The sequence below is a fragment of the Botryllus schlosseri genome, chromosome 16 (assembly GCF_051294905.1).
Source record: "Botryllus schlosseri isolate E-star chromosome 16, Bs_hap1, whole genome shotgun sequence".
NCBI classification, from domain to species: domain Eukaryota; kingdom Metazoa; phylum Chordata; class Ascidiacea; order Stolidobranchia; family Styelidae; genus Botryllus; species Botryllus schlosseri.
Genome location: NC_137251.1, coordinates 4,401,225 through 4,419,532, shown reverse-complemented (window position 1 = coordinate 4,419,532; position 18,308 = coordinate 4,401,225). Strand labels below are relative to the sequence as shown.

General features: G+C 41.4%; 3 protein-coding genes across 5 annotated transcripts in view; 1 reads left to right on the top strand and 2 right to left on the bottom strand.

Moving 5' to 3' along the window:
• LOC145458737 (voltage-dependent calcium channel type A subunit alpha-1-like) overlaps nucleotides 1–2,806 on the top strand; it is a 70,092-nt gene extending 67,286 nt beyond the window's left edge. For both annotated transcript variants that reach the window (XM_080337196.1, XM_080337195.1), the window contains exon 43: nucleotides 1,422–2,806. In XM_080337196.1, the coding sequence (XP_080193322.1) occupies nucleotides 1,422–2,725 (1,304 nt within the window). In that variant the 3' untranslated portion in view covers nucleotides 2,726–2,806. The remainder of the gene's footprint in view (nucleotides 1–1,421) is intronic.
• LOC145458740 (NAD-dependent protein deacetylase sirtuin-1-like) lies at nucleotides 1,454–16,324 on the bottom strand. 2 transcript variants are annotated; one of them, XM_080337204.1, is made up of 15 exons: nucleotides 15,971–16,324; nucleotides 15,274–15,384; nucleotides 14,610–14,734; nucleotides 14,431–14,550; nucleotides 14,271–14,363; nucleotides 13,740–13,840; nucleotides 13,060–13,166; nucleotides 12,924–13,003; nucleotides 12,674–12,860; nucleotides 10,443–10,602; nucleotides 9,777–10,132; nucleotides 9,344–9,481; nucleotides 8,749–8,816; nucleotides 5,843–5,945; nucleotides 1,454–1,559 (listed from the first exon to the last, which is right to left on the bottom strand). In XM_080337204.1, the coding sequence occupies exons 1-14, from the start codon at nucleotides 16,086–16,088 to the stop codon at nucleotides 5,883–5,885; spliced, it is 1,827 nt and encodes a 608-aa protein (XP_080193330.1). In that variant the 5' UTR covers nucleotides 16,089–16,324; the 3' UTR covers nucleotides 1,454–1,559; nucleotides 5,843–5,882. The 2 variants fall into 2 exon arrangements, with proteins under 2 accessions (XP_080193330.1, XP_080193329.1); XM_080337203.1 differs by lacking the exon at nucleotides 1,454–1,559 and adding an exon at nucleotides 4,443–4,924.
• A 151-nt stretch (nucleotides 16,325–16,475) lies between these two features.
• The window catches only part of LOC145458742 (uncharacterized), a 76,869-nt gene continuing 75,036 nt past the window's right edge, over nucleotides 16,476–18,308 (bottom strand). Inside the window, exons 14-15 of the mRNA XM_080337206.1 lie at nucleotides 18,075–18,278; nucleotides 16,476–17,052 (exon numbers count right to left, since the gene is read on the bottom strand). Of these exons, the coding sequence (XP_080193332.1) occupies nucleotides 16,872–17,052; nucleotides 18,075–18,278 (385 nt within the window). The 3' untranslated portion in view covers nucleotides 16,476–16,871. The remainder of the gene's footprint in view (nucleotides 17,053–18,074; nucleotides 18,279–18,308) is intronic.

The following is an 18,308-nucleotide window of genomic DNA, read 5'->3' as shown; positions in this document are numbered from 1 at the left end:
CCCGGTCGTCGAAATGGTCGGTACCTAATAGTTCCATGCTTGCAATCCGAGTAGATAGTAGTACGAATCCGAGTCTCGTAGAATAACAATGTACCCCAAGTTGAAATCGCGTGCACCGGCATTTTTCATAGAGCTGCTTTGCGTGCTCTGCGCTTTCTCAATATCATGCATGCCCGTGCCCGTGTGTGAGGCTTTGGTCGCGAGATGCCATTGAAACTCAGATTTGTGTCGCATTCTAAAAAGTTTAAAAACCACTGCTAAATGGATATCCTTCATATTAACGATTCGATCATTGCGACTGGAGAATCCGTGCCGGGCGAGATAAAAGCGTTAAAACTGGATTTCACTATTTCCTGAATTGCCATCCACGGGAAGATACGGTTGTGTGAAAACCCCATAAGTAGGCTAATAAGTACCCGTTAAACTCTAAACTAAACAGTCACACTAGCTGACACGTTTGTGTGTAATATGTAGAGGTGGTCAGAGTAGCCAAGAAAGCTACTCAAGTAGAAGTAGAATTAGCGACGCAAAAATCTACTTTAGTACGGGTAGAAGTACTACTTTGAAAAGCAACCTAAAACTACTTGAAGTAGAATCGACTGACTTTAAATCTACTCAAATAAGTAGCCTAGGTAGTTGTGAAAACGGTCGCAATTCGTTCGCATGGACTGTCAAAAGCTGCAAATTGAGCTATGTGGACGGTGCAGAGAGCTTGATTCGCACCCCAGGAGGTAAAATTCTCAATCAATTTACGACAGAATAAGTATTCGTCCTCATAGGATGTAAATGATAGTATTGATATGGAAATGCGATACTGATCCTTCGTATACCCGAACACCCCGTTTTAGAAAATATCATGGTATGGCGTTTTAGAAAATATCATTTCGTGAATGGAACCACGCAACCCGGTCTCTGAATTATATTCAGCGATACTTTCGTAAAAACATATTTGTCCTCCGTATCTACTGTGCGCGAAGCGCAACGAAAATTCTGGGCATTACATGACTTTTATGAAAATTAATTTTTGGTACTCCGTGAAAACTGTCCGGAAATTCCTTAGGTTATCTTTCTTATTGGCGGATTAAACTACTTCTACTTGACAAACTGAAAATTGCGAAAATTAAGTACGTATAGATCACAAAATATGATGAAGTAGAAGTAGCGGAAAAAAGATCTACTTGGGTAAGTACCAGAAGTAGAGGAAAGCTACTTGAGTACTTCGAAAATGTAGAAGTACTTCGTTACTGATTACCTCTGGTAATATGCAATATGCAATGTGCAAGTGCATGCTCTTCGGTTCGTAGTGGTGATCTTGGTAAACAATGCGATGAAAACACTAGCCCGCCTCTAGTTTCGTAGATGGCATTTGTGTCCAGCTGTTTACCGATGACATAATGACGTCTGGGTATATTCGTTTTCAGATTACCAGGACGAGAAATCGAGTGCAATTACCGGACAAAAGATGACATCAAGTCACAGTTGTACTTCTCGGTTCTATCCGCCGGAACAAAATGGATTTTCTCCCGCCAACTTGTCCTACAGACGAACTTCCGAGCAAACTGTAAATTGGAGTACATGCAATAATGATGACCTTAGCATTGAAGAATTTCATCATACAAGTCCAGGTTTCAAGAGAAACACCAGCAATTCTAGGGATATGCCTAATACGATGACAATGGCGACATTTTTAGAACCTTACGAGCAGATACGATACAATCGAGCATACCCGCCCGAACGATACTGTTCAGCAAATACTATTTGTGTACAGAGGGAAGATACTCCCATCTCCCGTCATTCGAGGGAAGATTCTCAACGCCTTGCACGTATTCGCAGAAAGAGGCCTTCATTAGATTTGTCGTTTGACCGAACGATAGCCACTCCATCAACAACTAGACGTAGATTGCTGCCAGACACGCCTCGACACCTCCTACGGTTAGACGTAGATAGAACGAAGCTAGGTTATGAAAGTGACAAACTGTCGCATTCGGCTTCGCCCGCCAGTCTAATGCCATCCGACCGAGACTTTGACGTGACTCTTGATCGAGAGCATTCGTATCCAAGAAATACAGATAACGATAGAAGGTACAGTGATAACGATACCCGATATCAATCACGTACTGCAACGTCCGCACCATATCAAGAAACTGGAGCAACCGCCTGGAAACAACAAAACGCGATGGATCGGACGATATGGCCTGCTGAGCAGCAAGCAAAATATCCAATAGAACACAGTCCTTACGACAATTACTATTCAAAGGTCGATGGAGGAAGACATGCCGATCTTGTTTGGGACAGCAGCTCCGATGATATCAGTTTGAGAATGGCGTCGTCGGATTCGAGCAGTAGATTCAAAAACGATGACCAGCGCGAATTCGGGAGACCAGGGTACAATTCCGCCGATGTCGCGTGGCAATACCAGGATGGGCCAGAAAACAAATTCAACAGTCTGCCGAAATTACCAAACTTAAGACTGTCGCCTCGCGGAGCTTTTCAGCACCGTAGCGAGTATAGAAAGCAGTCCGCCGCTAGCAACGAAGAAGAAATCGAAGCCTTGTTCAAATCCGACCCCGTTCGGCCGATGGGCCATTCCGCCTTACAATTACAGAATGTCGATCAAGATTTGGTGAGTCAATCGAGCGACAGCTTTGATAATGAACTTTTCTTGCACGGCGACAACGTAAATCGCGCCTCGCATCAGAGCCACCCTAATTATCGGACGCAGTGATAATTTTGTCGTATGATAACGTGCTACTTTGCTGAACGATTATGCCATCGCAATGTGAAAATAAATTTCTGACAACAAACACATTATGCGAGTTCTCATAAATGCAGGACACGCATGACGTGTTTGGCCTTCGAGTGACTAACATTTGAAACACAGAGAGTAGGCAACGAGTTTCAGTATAAGGTGCCTACTCAGTTCACAATTATATGTTGGCTGGGTAGGTATACCTCATCATAAAGAAAGGACATTTGTTCACCCTAATAATGAACTAAACTGAAATATAAAAGGTCTAGCTTCGGGAAACACATTAAATCTCTTAGTTTTCCTATATTTTTGATTTTTATCGGCAAAACTTTGCTGGTTACGTCGCAATTGATCAGTCGCAGAGCGCTATATTTGATTGTTTTTGCCCCTCACAAAGCTGTATAAGCCCTAGTGTAGGTGTACAAAACCGTTGTCTATAGTGCAGAGGTTTTTAACTTGTCCGCCATGAATTTATTTTCAGTGAGCCACATAGCTTTTCTGGCACACAGCAGTGGTTTTCGACGTGGGGATAGAGAAGGTGCCGACATTTTTGGGTAACCAACTTCCCAAATAGAGACCACCGAGTGGGTCTGAACCTTAACCTGTCAGCTGTTATAGCTCAGTAGCTTTCATATTAAAGTCCAACCACTGGCTGCCACAATTCGGCCAAGGATTGCGACAGGAAGGGCCTGTCGTTTGAACTCCACTGAACTATGGAATGCGGGTCACTGAAGTATGACAAAGAAGAAGAATTAAACCTCACAACATATAAGAGAGATATTGAATGTTTGTAAGAATATGTATTATTATACTAACTCATCCAACTCGCCGCGACATATCCAGAATCGTTACTGTGAAATCAGAGTAGCTCCATATCTATTTACACCAGTGTTTCTTAAACTTTTTCGCGCTCGCACACCCATCCAGGATCGAAACAAAACTTTGTCATGCCACCATATTGGCTGGTCTTGGTCCCCCATAAGGTTTTCAACACATCTTATATGGATTTCAGCGACCGGCGATATTAATAGCGAAGGTTTCGGCGATGTGCTGTAATTTTAGGGTCCAAATGTTACTCGCCGCCGCACCTAAATACCACAGTCCTTGGCGTGTTCTGGTCAGCGCCGAAAGGTCGGAGTGTAATAGTCCCACCCCCTGGACTAAAGCACCGTAACGGCGACACTTCACCACTCTCTCATAACCGCGAAAAAGTCTAGAAATATTTCTGTAACTTATGTTGTGTTATTTTGACTAAAAGCCTACTGTCATTTTCTCATAGGGGATGGCGTACCTAAATTTAAAGCAATGATGCTCTTGAAAGGGGATCGCACAAAGAAAATTTTCGGGTTGAAGTAATCCGCCTAATAATATTCCACTTTGTTAATTTGCAAAATAAGATCTTGGCTAGGTAATTATATAACGTATAATTGCACACTGCATCTCCCACCTCCAACGTGGACCCTTGCTTAAGAACTGCTGATTTGCACAGTCGAAAAGAATTAGGTTTTTGTAGCTTTCATTTTCTTTTGACCATTTCTTGACCATGGTTAACTTTGAAACAAGGTGACAAACACAACATGGCAAAATATAATCGAAAAAACAGTTGAAATTATTCAAAAACTTTGAATTCCTCAAAATTTGATTCCACAGCAACGAAATGTTAGCCCTCCTAACTACGACGAGGAACCAGTCATTGTCAGGAAAATTTCATATATTTCGCACTAGTGCCCTCGAAACATCAGGATTCATAATAGGCCACGGCGGCAAATATGAAATGCCAGACATGAGTTCAATAACATTGATGAAAGCAAGTACGGTTCGCGTAATATATTAAAAATTGGCAGTAAGTATAGCGCTACATGAACAAAATAGTGTAAATTTTCGCGCGAGGCGTATTGATACAGAAGTCTAAAGATAATGTTTGAAAATGCAGCTTACATTGTAAGCAGCGTGTCAGAATTCCATCGCTCGTAATTACACTAATATGCTGAAAATTTTCCTAAAGCGTAATAACTGCAGCGTATAGCACAAAATATAATGCTCTGGCTGTGCAAATGAATCGCAAGTTATTAAACGTTAGCCCTCGAAGGCCGCCACCTTTGATCCCGAGCTACCACAGCTGACCCGCGGCGTCGTTGGCCAACACTTTCCCACTCTGAATCGACATCCGATTTGCTGCAAGGGAATTTGAAATAAAAATCCGATAACATAAAGCCCCAGGAAAATGTCAGTGAGATGTTCAACACATCGATTCGTGTTGATTATATCCAATTCTTCCGCGGTCCTATGCAGCCTTACTTTCAAGCATTGAACGGCTTACGGCTGACATCACACAAATAATTACACAAATAACCTACAGTGGATATGGCCTATTTTATAGCTCACTACAGTCACTCCCCCAAGGGTCAGTCAAAGTGCTTGTATGGCTCACACTGGGGCGAGTCAGTACGATTTATACAAAATGTGTTTGCAAACGGTCATTGTCCATACCGGGTCAAAAAGTTAATAGAATATTTTTTTGCATTTAACAAAGTTATTATATTGCCCACTAATAGAGAAAACCGATGTCAATAAAGCCACTACCGACTCAATCACAGTATTATGAAAAATGGTACTTCGCTCGAAATAGTTGAAAGTGAAACGATTTCGACATAGCATCACCGGCAGGGTTGTCATGACTCAACTCGAGTCAATTTTTGTATTGACTAGACTTGTACTCGAGTCATTGTGCATGACTCGAGACTAGAACGGCCGAGACAGACATTTCATTGTAACTTCAAACAATAGTAAAGTCACCACATTATTGATATTTCGTCTATCAGTCCCGATACTAAGGAAATTTGAAAAAAGACGGTTGAACCAGAGTGAACTGAGAACTGAACAGTGAACATAATTGCTTGGACTCTGGCTCGAGTCAAAACACCATCACTCTGACTCGACTCTCTACTAGCTGCCTTGGACTCGGACTTGACTCGGTGGTGAATTGAAAATGGCTCGATTTGATTCAAGAGTCAAAGTGTAAAAGTGAGATTGACTTGCGACTCGGAACCATGCGACTTGAACACAGCCCTGATCATTAACTTCGATCCTCACCTGATCCCCCACTGTACAGCTGTTTGGTCACCCTGCCAACTCACGATTGAGAAGCATCGTCTTTGTCCGTTTTAGGTTCCGTCGTGGTGTCAGAAGTATTTATCTACAAGAATTTACAACCACATCAAATCATGAAAGTAACAGTGTCTAATAAATCACGGATTTGGTGCGGATAATAATCCCTAAAATCAATACCCATGACGATTTTTTTTCGAGCACTGAAATTTACGCTCTTCACTACTAGGAGATCATTTATCAATGAGAATTATAGTTTCGATGCCATTTTCCATAGTCAAAGTCTCTAAACCTCCATCAAACATATCATAGCATACAAAACATATAGTACAAAGCTATGGGCGTTAGTGGGAATGACATATCTGTAAAGTCGAGATCAACACAAAACATTGTCACGAAATGCAATGAAATAAAACATGGTCAAAAATACCAAATTATCATTAATGTGTAGCAGACATGGGGTGATTACTTTATGAATGTAATCGATTGCGATTACGATTACTTCTGAATCACGCGATTACGATTACGATTACAGCAAAATCGGGAAGTAGTCGATTACGATTACGATTACATTGGAAAAGTAATCACGATTACTCACGATTACATTTATTTTGCATCGTATAGTAGTTGTAGCCTATTGGAAGACAATACATGGAAAGACCCAATGATATAACAACTGTCTTGAAAAAAGATGGGACATTTCCTTGTTACGTCATAATGTACCCATTTTATAGAGGACAGTTTATCGCACCCAATGATTTGCATTCTTGCCAGGTCCATAACTGCCGCACCCCCAATTCCCCAATAGGGTGGGAAGCGTGGTTGGAGGGGACTCAAAAGTATTTTGTAAACCAACATAAATTATAGCGTATTTTCGAGAGATTTCATTAACTTGGAATTTCTCTTCGAGCTTTGCAATTTAAATGTCTCTAGATAGCTTGATTTCGAAATGCATACGTCTCCCCCTCAAGAAATAAAGCATGCATAATAGGGATTTAGGTGCCAGTCAATACCGCTCCTCGACACATCAAAAGACATATACAGTTTCGGCCAACATAAGACTCCACGAAGTGTGCTATTAAAGAAAGACACTGGCCAAAACTTAGGGTATTTGTCCATTACTAATAGCCGCGCTTGGTGGGCGTGACTAACAGTCCATTCCTTCCAGTCCGAGCCCACGATGCAAATGCCACCCGGGCACCCACAGAGCATTAGACATGACAATTTGTGTGTGCGTCTCACGCAATTTTTTTTAGTCTGCTATTTGGGCCACTACAATCAATATCTTTCGGCTATATAACAGACCGGAGGCCATGAATTAACAACATACAATAAAGTAATTATTGCAAGATACCAGATGTAATAATTATGAATTACGCCCCCCCCCCCCGCGCTCTTCAGGTAAATCTGACCATCGGGCGCTGAGATAGGATTAAAAATGCAATATAATGCAATTACCAATATTATTGACGAAATTAAATAACCAACTTCAAAATTGACTATACCCCATAGGGGCCCAAGACCAACGTTTGGTTTGGGGAAGCTTTTGCTGTTTCGATCCTAATTCTAGCTACAACCCACCCTAACAAGGTATATAAGCCGATGGCGATGCCGGCAGGTCCAAATGTACAGTAAAGAATTGTGAAATAGCGATTGGCGCCCGTTATGAGTAGAATAATATGAGAATAACAGAAAGTGAACGTAAAATTCTGCCTTCAACTTAATGCAGATAATGTAATGCAAACTGCCATTAAGGGAAACGGCAAACAACGGGCCAGTTATGATATTTATCAGCAGCTGTTGATTTTAATGCTTCGTTGTGGAAACCGTAATGTTTTATTTGACGAGCACAATAATTTTAAACCTTTGTCTGCTGTACGTTCGTACCATATAGGCCTACTGCTCACCAAGCAGCAACGGTGAAACTGCATTTAACTATAGAATTAGAACTATTACATTCTATAGTTTAACTAAGCATAACCATAACCAAACATCAATACAAAAGTTGCTATTTTAACATAGGCAGAGAGGTGATTATGATTAATTATCCTGATGCGAGGCACTGGCGTCTGAAATGTATCGATAAACCGATATGCAGCACGGTGGGTTACTTGTTATTACAACCACACTAATGTACATCGAATATCTATTTACTATGTGTGGACAGTGGACACTTCCTATACGCAAAGACGAGCAAAGCTAAGGCTACCTCTGACGTAATAATGAGCAGTGGCATTTGAAAATCAGACGTTTGTGTTCTCAATAACTGGTATAATATCTCCTCCTTGTTCACGACTGTTCACTTTATGTCGCAGTCCTTGTACAAATAAAAAGTAATCGTTATTTCACAAAGAAATCGATTAAATATGGGAAGTAGTCGATTACGATTACGATTACTTCGGGATTTTTTCGAATGTAATCGATTGCGATTACGATTACTTGAAAATGCAGTAATCGTCGTAATCGATTACGATTACTAATCGCGATTACCCCATGTCTGATGTGTAGTAGAACTGACATTACATTATTTGTGGTCGCATAAAAGGAAAATATTTGAAGTTTCCACATCATTCATACTTTTTATACCGTAAGAACAAGTGGTACTGGAATACATGACCTGCCTCGAAGCCTAATACTCGATTTTACCCAGCCTATCTATCCCATGATACATTAACTTCTAAGGTACAATAGTCGATAGATTCGATTCGAGTCACAACTCCACAATACTAGAACATTATCTATTTGTGACATAAAACGCGGGTATTCAAGCACAGTTCAACCGCGGTAACTCGGTAGTATCGCCATCTTCACGATTTGTTAAATCAATTGAATAATTGAAGAGTGTAAACATGCAGAGCCGTGACTATGTAGATATGTAGCGTACAACGTACTTTTTCCAGTGCCGACTTTGATGGTAAGGTTTCGGGCGATTGCTTAATTTCGGCATTGTGATCGTGATCTGAACAGAAAAGAGCATATTCACGACAAATTCAGATAAAAATGCCACGCGTCAGCGACATTTGATTATCTATTTGGTGTTTCATGCCGGTGGGCGATTACCATCATATTTTGTGATACGATTGTTGATGTACAAAGTTATTTTCAATTCTCTACTAGTTGCTGACGATTACCCCTGACGAGTGTCAGCTGAAAATAATCGGGTTCATTTCAATACTGATATATTATTCAATTGTGTACTGGAGTTATGTACCTCCAAGAGTTTATTTAAATAGAAGGTAAGCGTTATCGGTGGTTGGTTGAAATTGTAGCAAGCAACAGTTTATCATGCGACATAATGAAGAGCTATTTGAGCATGGGACACGACATAGAACTACAGATTAACATTCGACACTTGAGTACATCATTTATTAACCTGAATAGTACCTCTAATCTTAACGTTACCTAAATTGTGGCGTGCTCCTACTGATACATACCGTTATATTGATTTAACACGCGACATGGCACATCTATCATCCGAAGACTTACCGTCACTATCCGACGCACAAGAGCTATTTTCTGTCGAATTATCATCGTCACTGCTCGAGTCTTCATCGATCTTCTGCGGAGTGACTTCAGCGCCGGGAAAGATGTACCTGTACTGTCCGTCGTAATAAAACGTCCCGTCTAAACCGAGACAATCATAATTGTAGGGCGCATTACATTTGAAAGGGTGTCGACGGTTTGCTTACACCTTTTTCAGAAGCAAAACTAAAGTAACCATTTTTTGGTTTCATTGTCAGTACCCACCATAACGCGATTACACACACAGTAATCACCAGAAATATTCAGAGGACAGCCATGCATACCGTACATAGCGTTAGGTTACGATAAAAAGAACGGTGTGCCAATTCAATTTCAACGAGTATACTGTGTCGGAAAATTACATCGTAGCCTACAGCCACAAACAATATCAACATACCTGGCAAACTTTTGACGATCGAAGTTTTCCATTTGCTTTTCCACATTGGCAGTTCCTTCTTTCCTCTCGCGTAATGATTGGAGCAGCCCTCCATACAGTCTGACGTTTCCGAACTACTATTCTCAGTCTTTTCCGTTTCCTGCTGCGATTTCTCGCTAGCAACGGCGATCTCGGACGTCGGGTCATCGCCCGATGACAGTTCTGTTTTGGAGACGGCTTCCGCTGTCTCTTTGTGTTCCGAATTGTGATTCGCAGCGGTTACCGTCGACGTTACGTTTCCCGCACCTTCGTCTCCGACAGAGTTCACCGATTCATGGTTGCTTTCAATGTCCGGCAGTTCCGTGATCTCGCCGAGCCTGCAATGCCGGAGTTTTACTTGCAGGGCCCATTGGGCTAGCCACAATGATTCCAGTATGCATTGTAATGATTCAACGCTTGTGAGAGAAGACTTTGTTACAACCCTGCTACTCAATGCCACAAAGAGCAATGAATAGATAAGATAGCGAGATAACGAATATAATCTTTATACTGTGATGTTGAGCTGGCATATATATCATATATTAAAAGGTACATAATAGAACTTTTCACATCATTCATAGGGTCGTGGCGTCATAATGAGTGATACTCAAAGCCTAGTATTCAATTTAGAATCGAACCATAACCCACGGTTTGCATCCGTCTGAAACGGTAGAGAATTCTTCTCCCAAGCGTCGAGACAGTTCCCCGATTATCGTGTCGCTGTCGCCGAGAAGCTCGACGTCAAATTGCATGTGAGGTAGCGGTTCACGGTTGATCAAGATTTGAGGCACGTGCGCCGGTAGGGAGCCTGAAATTCGAGCTGTACGGTAACAAAAAATTCTCAATCTCCTCGTGATAGATTCATGTACCACCTTTGCCTATAACCAACATGAGAATTGCAAAGACTGGTCAATTATGTGATAAAGTGAATTTCATAATATCAGCAATCTGTCCAAGTACATCGAACACTAATCCAATGTCGGTATGAATGGTCGGTGCTTTCATGGAGCTCCCATAACTTCTATGTCCAATTGTATATGTAATACAGCAGCACTAAAATTTTTTTTTAAATCCTCCAACTTTCAAAACATGGATGCTGAAATCGTAATTTTGGATGCCCTCGTCAAAAGTGAGCATCACAGGCATCCGACGATACTAAACTGGCAACACTCCACACCTTCTACACCAAACTTGATCATGGAGCTAAGTTCAAAACACACCACCGAATTGAATCATCACATGTCGCCTACCTTCACACACTGTTATCAGATGTCCTTCATACCTTGAAAGATGATCACATTAAAAACAGCACACATACAATTGCTGAGACGCAAATAGTGTCACTTAAAAGTTTACATCGCGCCCAAAACCACAACACTTAATCGCACACATATTACAATCGCGATAATTTACCGACAGACAAATACATTCATTCACGTCATGCGCCTGAAAGTCTCCGAGTTAAGTTTTTGATATTATAGGACTTCTACATAGATTTTCAAATGCATTCACGGAAGTATAACCAGAGATACTCGGTAAGTATTTATATTTTTTTGGAGTACTCGAGTAGGTTTGTCTAATATCACTATTTACTCAAGTAGTTACGATTACAGACTACTTCTATTCGATAGATCCTAGTTTGTAGGCAAAACTAGGTTTCTTACTTTTTACTCACGTTGAAATAGCTATTTCTACCTGCCATTGAGTAGAAATTTAGGGAGTTACTTCTGATTTTACTTGAAAATGACTATTTGACCATTCTTTAGTATAACAATGAGGACAGGCTACAACTATAGACTACTTCTATTCGATAGCTCTTAGTTTGTAGGCAAAACTAGGTTACTTACTTTTTACTCACTTTGAAATAGCTACTTCTAACTGCTATTAAGTAGAAATTTATGGCATTACTTCTGATTTTACTTGAAAATGACTATTTGACTATTCTTTAGTATAACAACGAGGACAGGCTTCCAGTGCTCTTCAACCTGGTGTGTCGTACACCCGATTGTGTACCACAATTTTCAAAAGGTGTACCATTTTGATGGGGTGTACCAGATACCGCATTACAATAGCAGGCTTGTAATGACTCGAGTCACGATTTTCTGATGACTCCACTCGAGTCAATTCGTGTATTGATTTGACTCGAGTCATTGCGCATGACTCGAACCAAGTCATACGACTCAAGACTCAGACGGCCAAGACCGACCTTTCATTGTAATTTCGAAGAATAGTAAAGTAACCACACTATTGGGATTTCCTCTATTGGTAGTGGTACTTGAAAACGGGACCAGAAACTGCTAAAAGTGAGGAAAAGTATTATCTTATCAATGTGAACCATTCTATATCACCAAGTAGAGTTACAAAAAGTGGTTTTAATGAGACGTTAACTGGAAACTGAGCAGTCAACTCATGACTTTGACTCGGACTCGAGTCATAATACCATGACTCGGACTCGACTTGACTCGAGTCAAAACAATAAAAGTGAGATTGACTTGTGAATCGGAGCCTTGTGACTTGGTTACAACCCTGTACAATAGGCCGATGACTAGCTGTCGCAATGAAGATGCAAGTTTATGACCGGATGTACTAGGCCTATGTGGCACATGGTACAAGTGTACAGTACACAGCTTGAAAATGACATTATATTAGTGATGTAGTTGTTTGCCGCAACATAAATTATAATAGACATACAATACGTAACTTCTTCAAGAAGTCTTGTGTTGGCCTCAAAAGGATGTATCATTCTGACTCAAGTTACAGAGCAATGAACTAAAATTTTCTATTTTATCGAGCGACTTTCTGAAATTTTTCGAAGTCCCGACGCGCACTTGCGGACGTAAAATTCATTGTCCCCAATGAATTTACATTACGACACATACTTGGAATGAGCGCGACCGGCCGGACCTTCAACGACGACCCGATCACCAGAAGCAAGTCGGCTTCGTGCTGATCGTGCGACATCTGACGATAGAACTTATCCGACAAATTCTCTCCAAAGAAAACGATGTCTGGTTTCAGGATGGCCAATCCTTCCTCGGCGGGACACTTTGGGCAACGCGGCACGGTCTGGACGAATCGTTAAGGTTAAAAGTTACGCACGCGGCGTGTAGATCGCCTCGCGACAATCACCTGATTAAAAATGTCCGCTCTTATATCCTCGCAGTCCACTTGATATTTGCACTTTAAGCATGACGCAGTCGCGAAGGAACCTGTACAATTCTCGAAATGCACGAGATGACTTTATTTTTGGAAATCAATTCATTACCGTGACATTGTACGACTTTCGTGATACCGGCGACTTGCTCCAAAGTATCGATATTCTGAGTGTAGTTGCGAAGTAAACGTTCGGTGTGTTCGAGTTTTCGTATAAACCTGCAAGGTTTTAAAACACAGGCTCCAGATCTAATTGACAGTCGCCTAGCGATGTATAGCGTTGTGAATCATTGGATTTAATTATCACAAATATTAGTGAATTCACAGCCCTCTTCAGAAATATACTACCCGAAGTTTTTTCCAATACTTCAATCAATGAATTACCACACCGCACCCCCTCGCAAGAGATCAAAAGCGAGAATTCAAGCGTTGCGTCCACAGAAGTCCGAAGGAAAAGAAAAGACGTAGTTTATTTTTTGTCCTTCATGTTTTTGCGGCATATTCACCGACTCATGATACACATACATACGATCTGAGCATGTGCATGATGTGCATATGCCACTGGACAAGGAAGGTGCAGATATAGCCTTTACGGCTTTCTAAGTCTTGCACCACCCCTCCATGCTATCCCAGTAATGCATGAGCGCCAAGCGCGGAAGTCATGGATACCAGTGTTACTGATCAGGTCTTTGATCTGACCCGGCCGAGGATTGAACCCACGACCTACCGATCAAGAAGCTGTAAGCTGCACCATTACGCAGTCTTGTCGGTACGTTTGTGGCAAACACACACCTGTGACTCCGACTTGGAGTGAATTGTCCAGGATACAGCTCCTTGGCAAATTTGAAAAACGGCCTCGGATCTTGGGTGAAGTAATTCACGTCAAACATCGCCTGTCAGATGAATAGCATAATTTCAATCAGCATAGTATACACATTCAGTCCGCGACATTATTTATCAAGAATACCTACTTAGGCCTATATGCATAGTCACTAATGCCCATATGTCTGACTTATATCAAACCAGTTCACGTGCAAATAGAAATTAAAGGAGTTGAGGGCAACGATGAACACCACAATCAAATAGTATGGGAAGACGCATATCGTCTACCACAGGGTAGAGTGTTTGACAGTCCTGAAGTACTACCTTCTATCATAAAAATTGCAATCGGTGAAAAGTACGTGAGTTGGTATATAAAACAGCTAAGGTGAAGTTGAAAGTGGTTTAAGAAAGTCACTGATGTGTAGAATAGATTTGGTCGTGGGCAATTCTTCATGGGTTCCACCCAAACGTAGGTGTGGGCATTGCTGTAAACAAACATACCTGCGGATCCGGAAGATCCGGGAAATCCACAGCCAAACGAGAATATATCCCGTCGCGAGATCGAAAATCAGGGATACCACAAGACACCGAAACCTAGAACACGAAAAATAAGACGGGTGCTGATATTCTGCCGCCGCAGCTGTCATGGGATCCAACATACCCCCGCGCCAGTCAGCACCAGAATCTTTTTAGAAGTCTTAATCAACCTCACGACGTCGGAGAGTAAATTAACGTCCGGAAGTTTTCTGTGTTTGTCGGGCTCACTTAGAATGTCGACGATCTAAGTGAAGAAGGCGGCCGTGGCGAAAATTCATATGCAAACGAACATGATCAACTTACAAGTCTCCAGAGTGTTCTACGGTCGATATCAGGGGGGATGAAGCCTATTTTTGGCACTAATTCTCTCAGGATATCGCACGGGTCCGTTCCGTGTATCATTTGCGAATGTATCCAAGACGCCGCACCTAGGTGAATATTAGAATTGAAATCACTCCTATTAGATATTTCATCGATTCAAAACACTGCAAGAAATCACGATACAATGAAGAAAGGAAGAGTCCTAACAGGTTATTGAAAGTCAATCGATCGAACGCCCACCTTAGCCTACAAAATACAGTTATATTAATGGAAGATCATGTTACATAGAGAGATGCAGTTTGCGTACTTAATGAGAGAAATAGCATAGTGTCAAGAAACGGAGTAATGAGGAAGAGGTGTTTGCCGATTCCATCAACAGCCTACAGAATAGGGTAGCTGAGGGCTGACAGATCAAGACCTAACCGAAGACATGGCCGTACGTGTACCAGCTACTGCCAGTTAAGTATATTTGTTACTCGCAATATCCATAAGAAATTCAGACATGGGTAGAGGCGAAGAAGTGAAGTTTCAAAAATGTATCAGGCCTGAGGGACCTCGCAATTCGTTACAAGCAGTGAAAGAATTGAGTGCGGGGCAACAAACTTAACCATTCGCAATGTTACTTTTTCATGGAACGACTTGTTACCTTCTGACCGACGATCTATGTTGCGAAAACTGTCTGGATCAGCAGACTCGGCAGAGTTTTCTGGGGAAAAATTGCCCGAAGAGCCAGACGTCACAGTTCCAAACGAGTCATCTAGAAAAATATAGACAAAATTGGTGTATAGGGCTTATACTGATTAACAATAAGAACGTGACTTCAATATCTGATATTGCCAGGTTGACAATGTCAACACACTCTTTCAAATATTAGCAGTCAGCTTCTCTGTGATTTTAAACTTTTCTGTAATTTGAGCTTGATTGCCTCAAAAATTATATGCAAGACACCAGATTTCTTATCAGTAAAATCGGGGACAAGTCGTGAGTGCAAGCCTATACTTTTTGTCAATCTCGATAAGGCTTACCATGTGAAGTGACCACCTGGATTTGTCTTTGTGCATTAACCAAGAGTGCAAGCTGTCGTATACGGTTAAAGTGATCACAATTCGGATCAACAAGAGCCGCACATGGAGAAGGATTTTATCGATTTTTAGTAATCCCCGGTTGGCGCCAGATATATATTTTGCCAGAATGAGAAAATATGACATGGTTTTTTAGTGTAATAGGACTGCCATAGACCGATATGAGACGCATGGTCATCTGACAATTGCAGTATATCTATATCAAACTGGCTTGGAATGTGTATGACAGGCTTCGTTCAACCCTTTCGTCGAAAAACATACCGTTGTCAGCTTCTGTAGAACTGCGCCGCGGTGGATCCGTTGCTTCAATTCTCACTTTCTTCAGCGGTACTGGATCGTCAGCGTCCGGCGCTCGACTACTTTGGCCACTATCGTCCATTTGCGACAACTTAAATTAAACTATCCTCCGTACAACTTCGAAATCCGCAATTTATAGGGGCTAACACCAATCCTACCCCGCCGGTTCAGAAGCGGAATATAAATAATGCTCATGGGAAGCACTTCGAAATTAATGGGTAGCAGTCTAACAACTGACAGCTTCTGGACTGGAGGTAATTTGAAGAAAGAATCCATTTGCTATGATCGAACTACTTCGAATCAATGGGTAGTGGAACTATGTTACAATTATTTCAATAGCAATTTCATAAGTCAGACCGAAGAGATAGTGAGTATCTGTAAAACTGGCATGTCAAAGTAATTACTCCAACACACCTAGAGTTCTGCAACTTCGGCTCCCGGTACATGCTAACATAAACAAACACGCAGACAACGTGAAATTCAAATATTTCATATCAACAAAATCAAGAGTAAAATATCGTCATAGGTGTACATAAAGGAAAACTCTGGAGCGTCGTAGACATTGAGTATTTCATGTGAATCAGGGCATTGGAGAGGTCAAGAAAATCTTGTCTTAAGTTTACCAGGCGTAACAAAATTGTGTGTCACAGTTCCTGCTGTGGCTACACTGCAACGTTATCAGATATGAGGAAAGGTGTAACACAACCTAAATCTTATGTACAACGAGTTTGCACTTCCACTTGATAAATGCCAAATGTCCTGAAATACTGATAAATTAAGCACATACAAAAAGGTGTTGCTAAAGAAGGAAATTATGAAAAAATCCAAACTGCAGACACATGATTATGAATAACAGTTGATTGAGTCAAGATGCTGATAAGATTTCCCGAGGTCCTGGGTACGTCACGCAGACTACATCAGTGGATTGGTCCTCCCCCGATATTGATATCACATCATCGCTTGCTAACGATGCATCGTAGTTGAATATTCTCACAGATGACTCTCGTGTTAGACGGAGCAGGCTCGTCAGACTGATGTCAAAAATCCTGAAAGGGAACATCACGGTTTCACCATAGTGTCCTACGATGTTGTAGAGTAGAAAATTTATATTTTCGTAGTAAGTACAGCGGCAGCTTTCGATTGACACTCATTTCATCAAATTTAGCGCTTGGTGACCTGGTAAAAAATTACCCTAAAATTGACCTTGCCAAATGGAAACTATGCCGTAATCCAGTTGCAGTGAGACGTGAGATTTGGCTGTCTACACCATTTTATGACACTGTAGTTTCACGACTCGTTTCCACATGTCCACGACGAATTGTCTGCGAAGACTGCAACAGTATAATCTTATCTTTTTAGTATTTGCAATGCCCCATGAGCAGTGGTCTGAATCAAACTTTTGTCAGCCAAGTCTGTCACAAAATTTGAAATTATCAGCCGGTTCGGTTACAAGAAGTGATTGATAGTAACCGCTAACACTAACCGGCTCGCCGATCTCATGAAATTTTCTGAGACGATTCCATTTTTGGTCCGTGTCGGGACGACGCAGTTAATACCAGGGTTGTAGCCAAGGACCCGAGTCACTAGTCAATTCTACTTTTGTTTTGACTAGAGTCAAGTCATTTTCGCTTCAAGTCAAGTAAGGGTTCAAACGTCGAGTCACAGTGTTGTGACTCGTGTCCGAGTCCAAGTCATTGCGTTAACTGTTCATTTTCAAATTAAGTCCGGTTCAACTTACTTATTACAGCTCTGTTCGGGGATATTGAATGCCTGGTATTCATAATGTACTAATTTTCCTCACTATACACGGTCTATGTCCTTATTTTACCAACACCAGTACTTATAGACGAAATACCAATATTGTGGTAGCTTACTATTATTCGAAGTTGCGACAAAATGCCTGTCTTAGCGGTGCGAGTCTTGAGTCAAATGACTTGGGTTGAGTCGAGTCATTTTTCGTATTTCGGAAAGTGACTCGAGTCACCAAAAATACGTGGCTCGAATCGAGTCATGACTTGACTCATTACAACCTTAGTTGACATCCAGGTTGGAAATATATTGCACTCACTTCAAGCTAATGCAGATGAGTAAAATACTGAATCCGACGGCAGTCACTTTTATCGGAGTCGGGATTTCGTTCTGCGTTTTGAACAGGTATATCAAAACGCACGGGGCCACGGCGCAAGTAAGCAACGCAGACGACAGAGTGCAAGTCCACTTCGCGCACGGCTGGCAGGGCAGAGCTGCAGGGTATTCTTTCAGCATGTTGTATCTTGATACAAAATCACAATTGAAATAAATG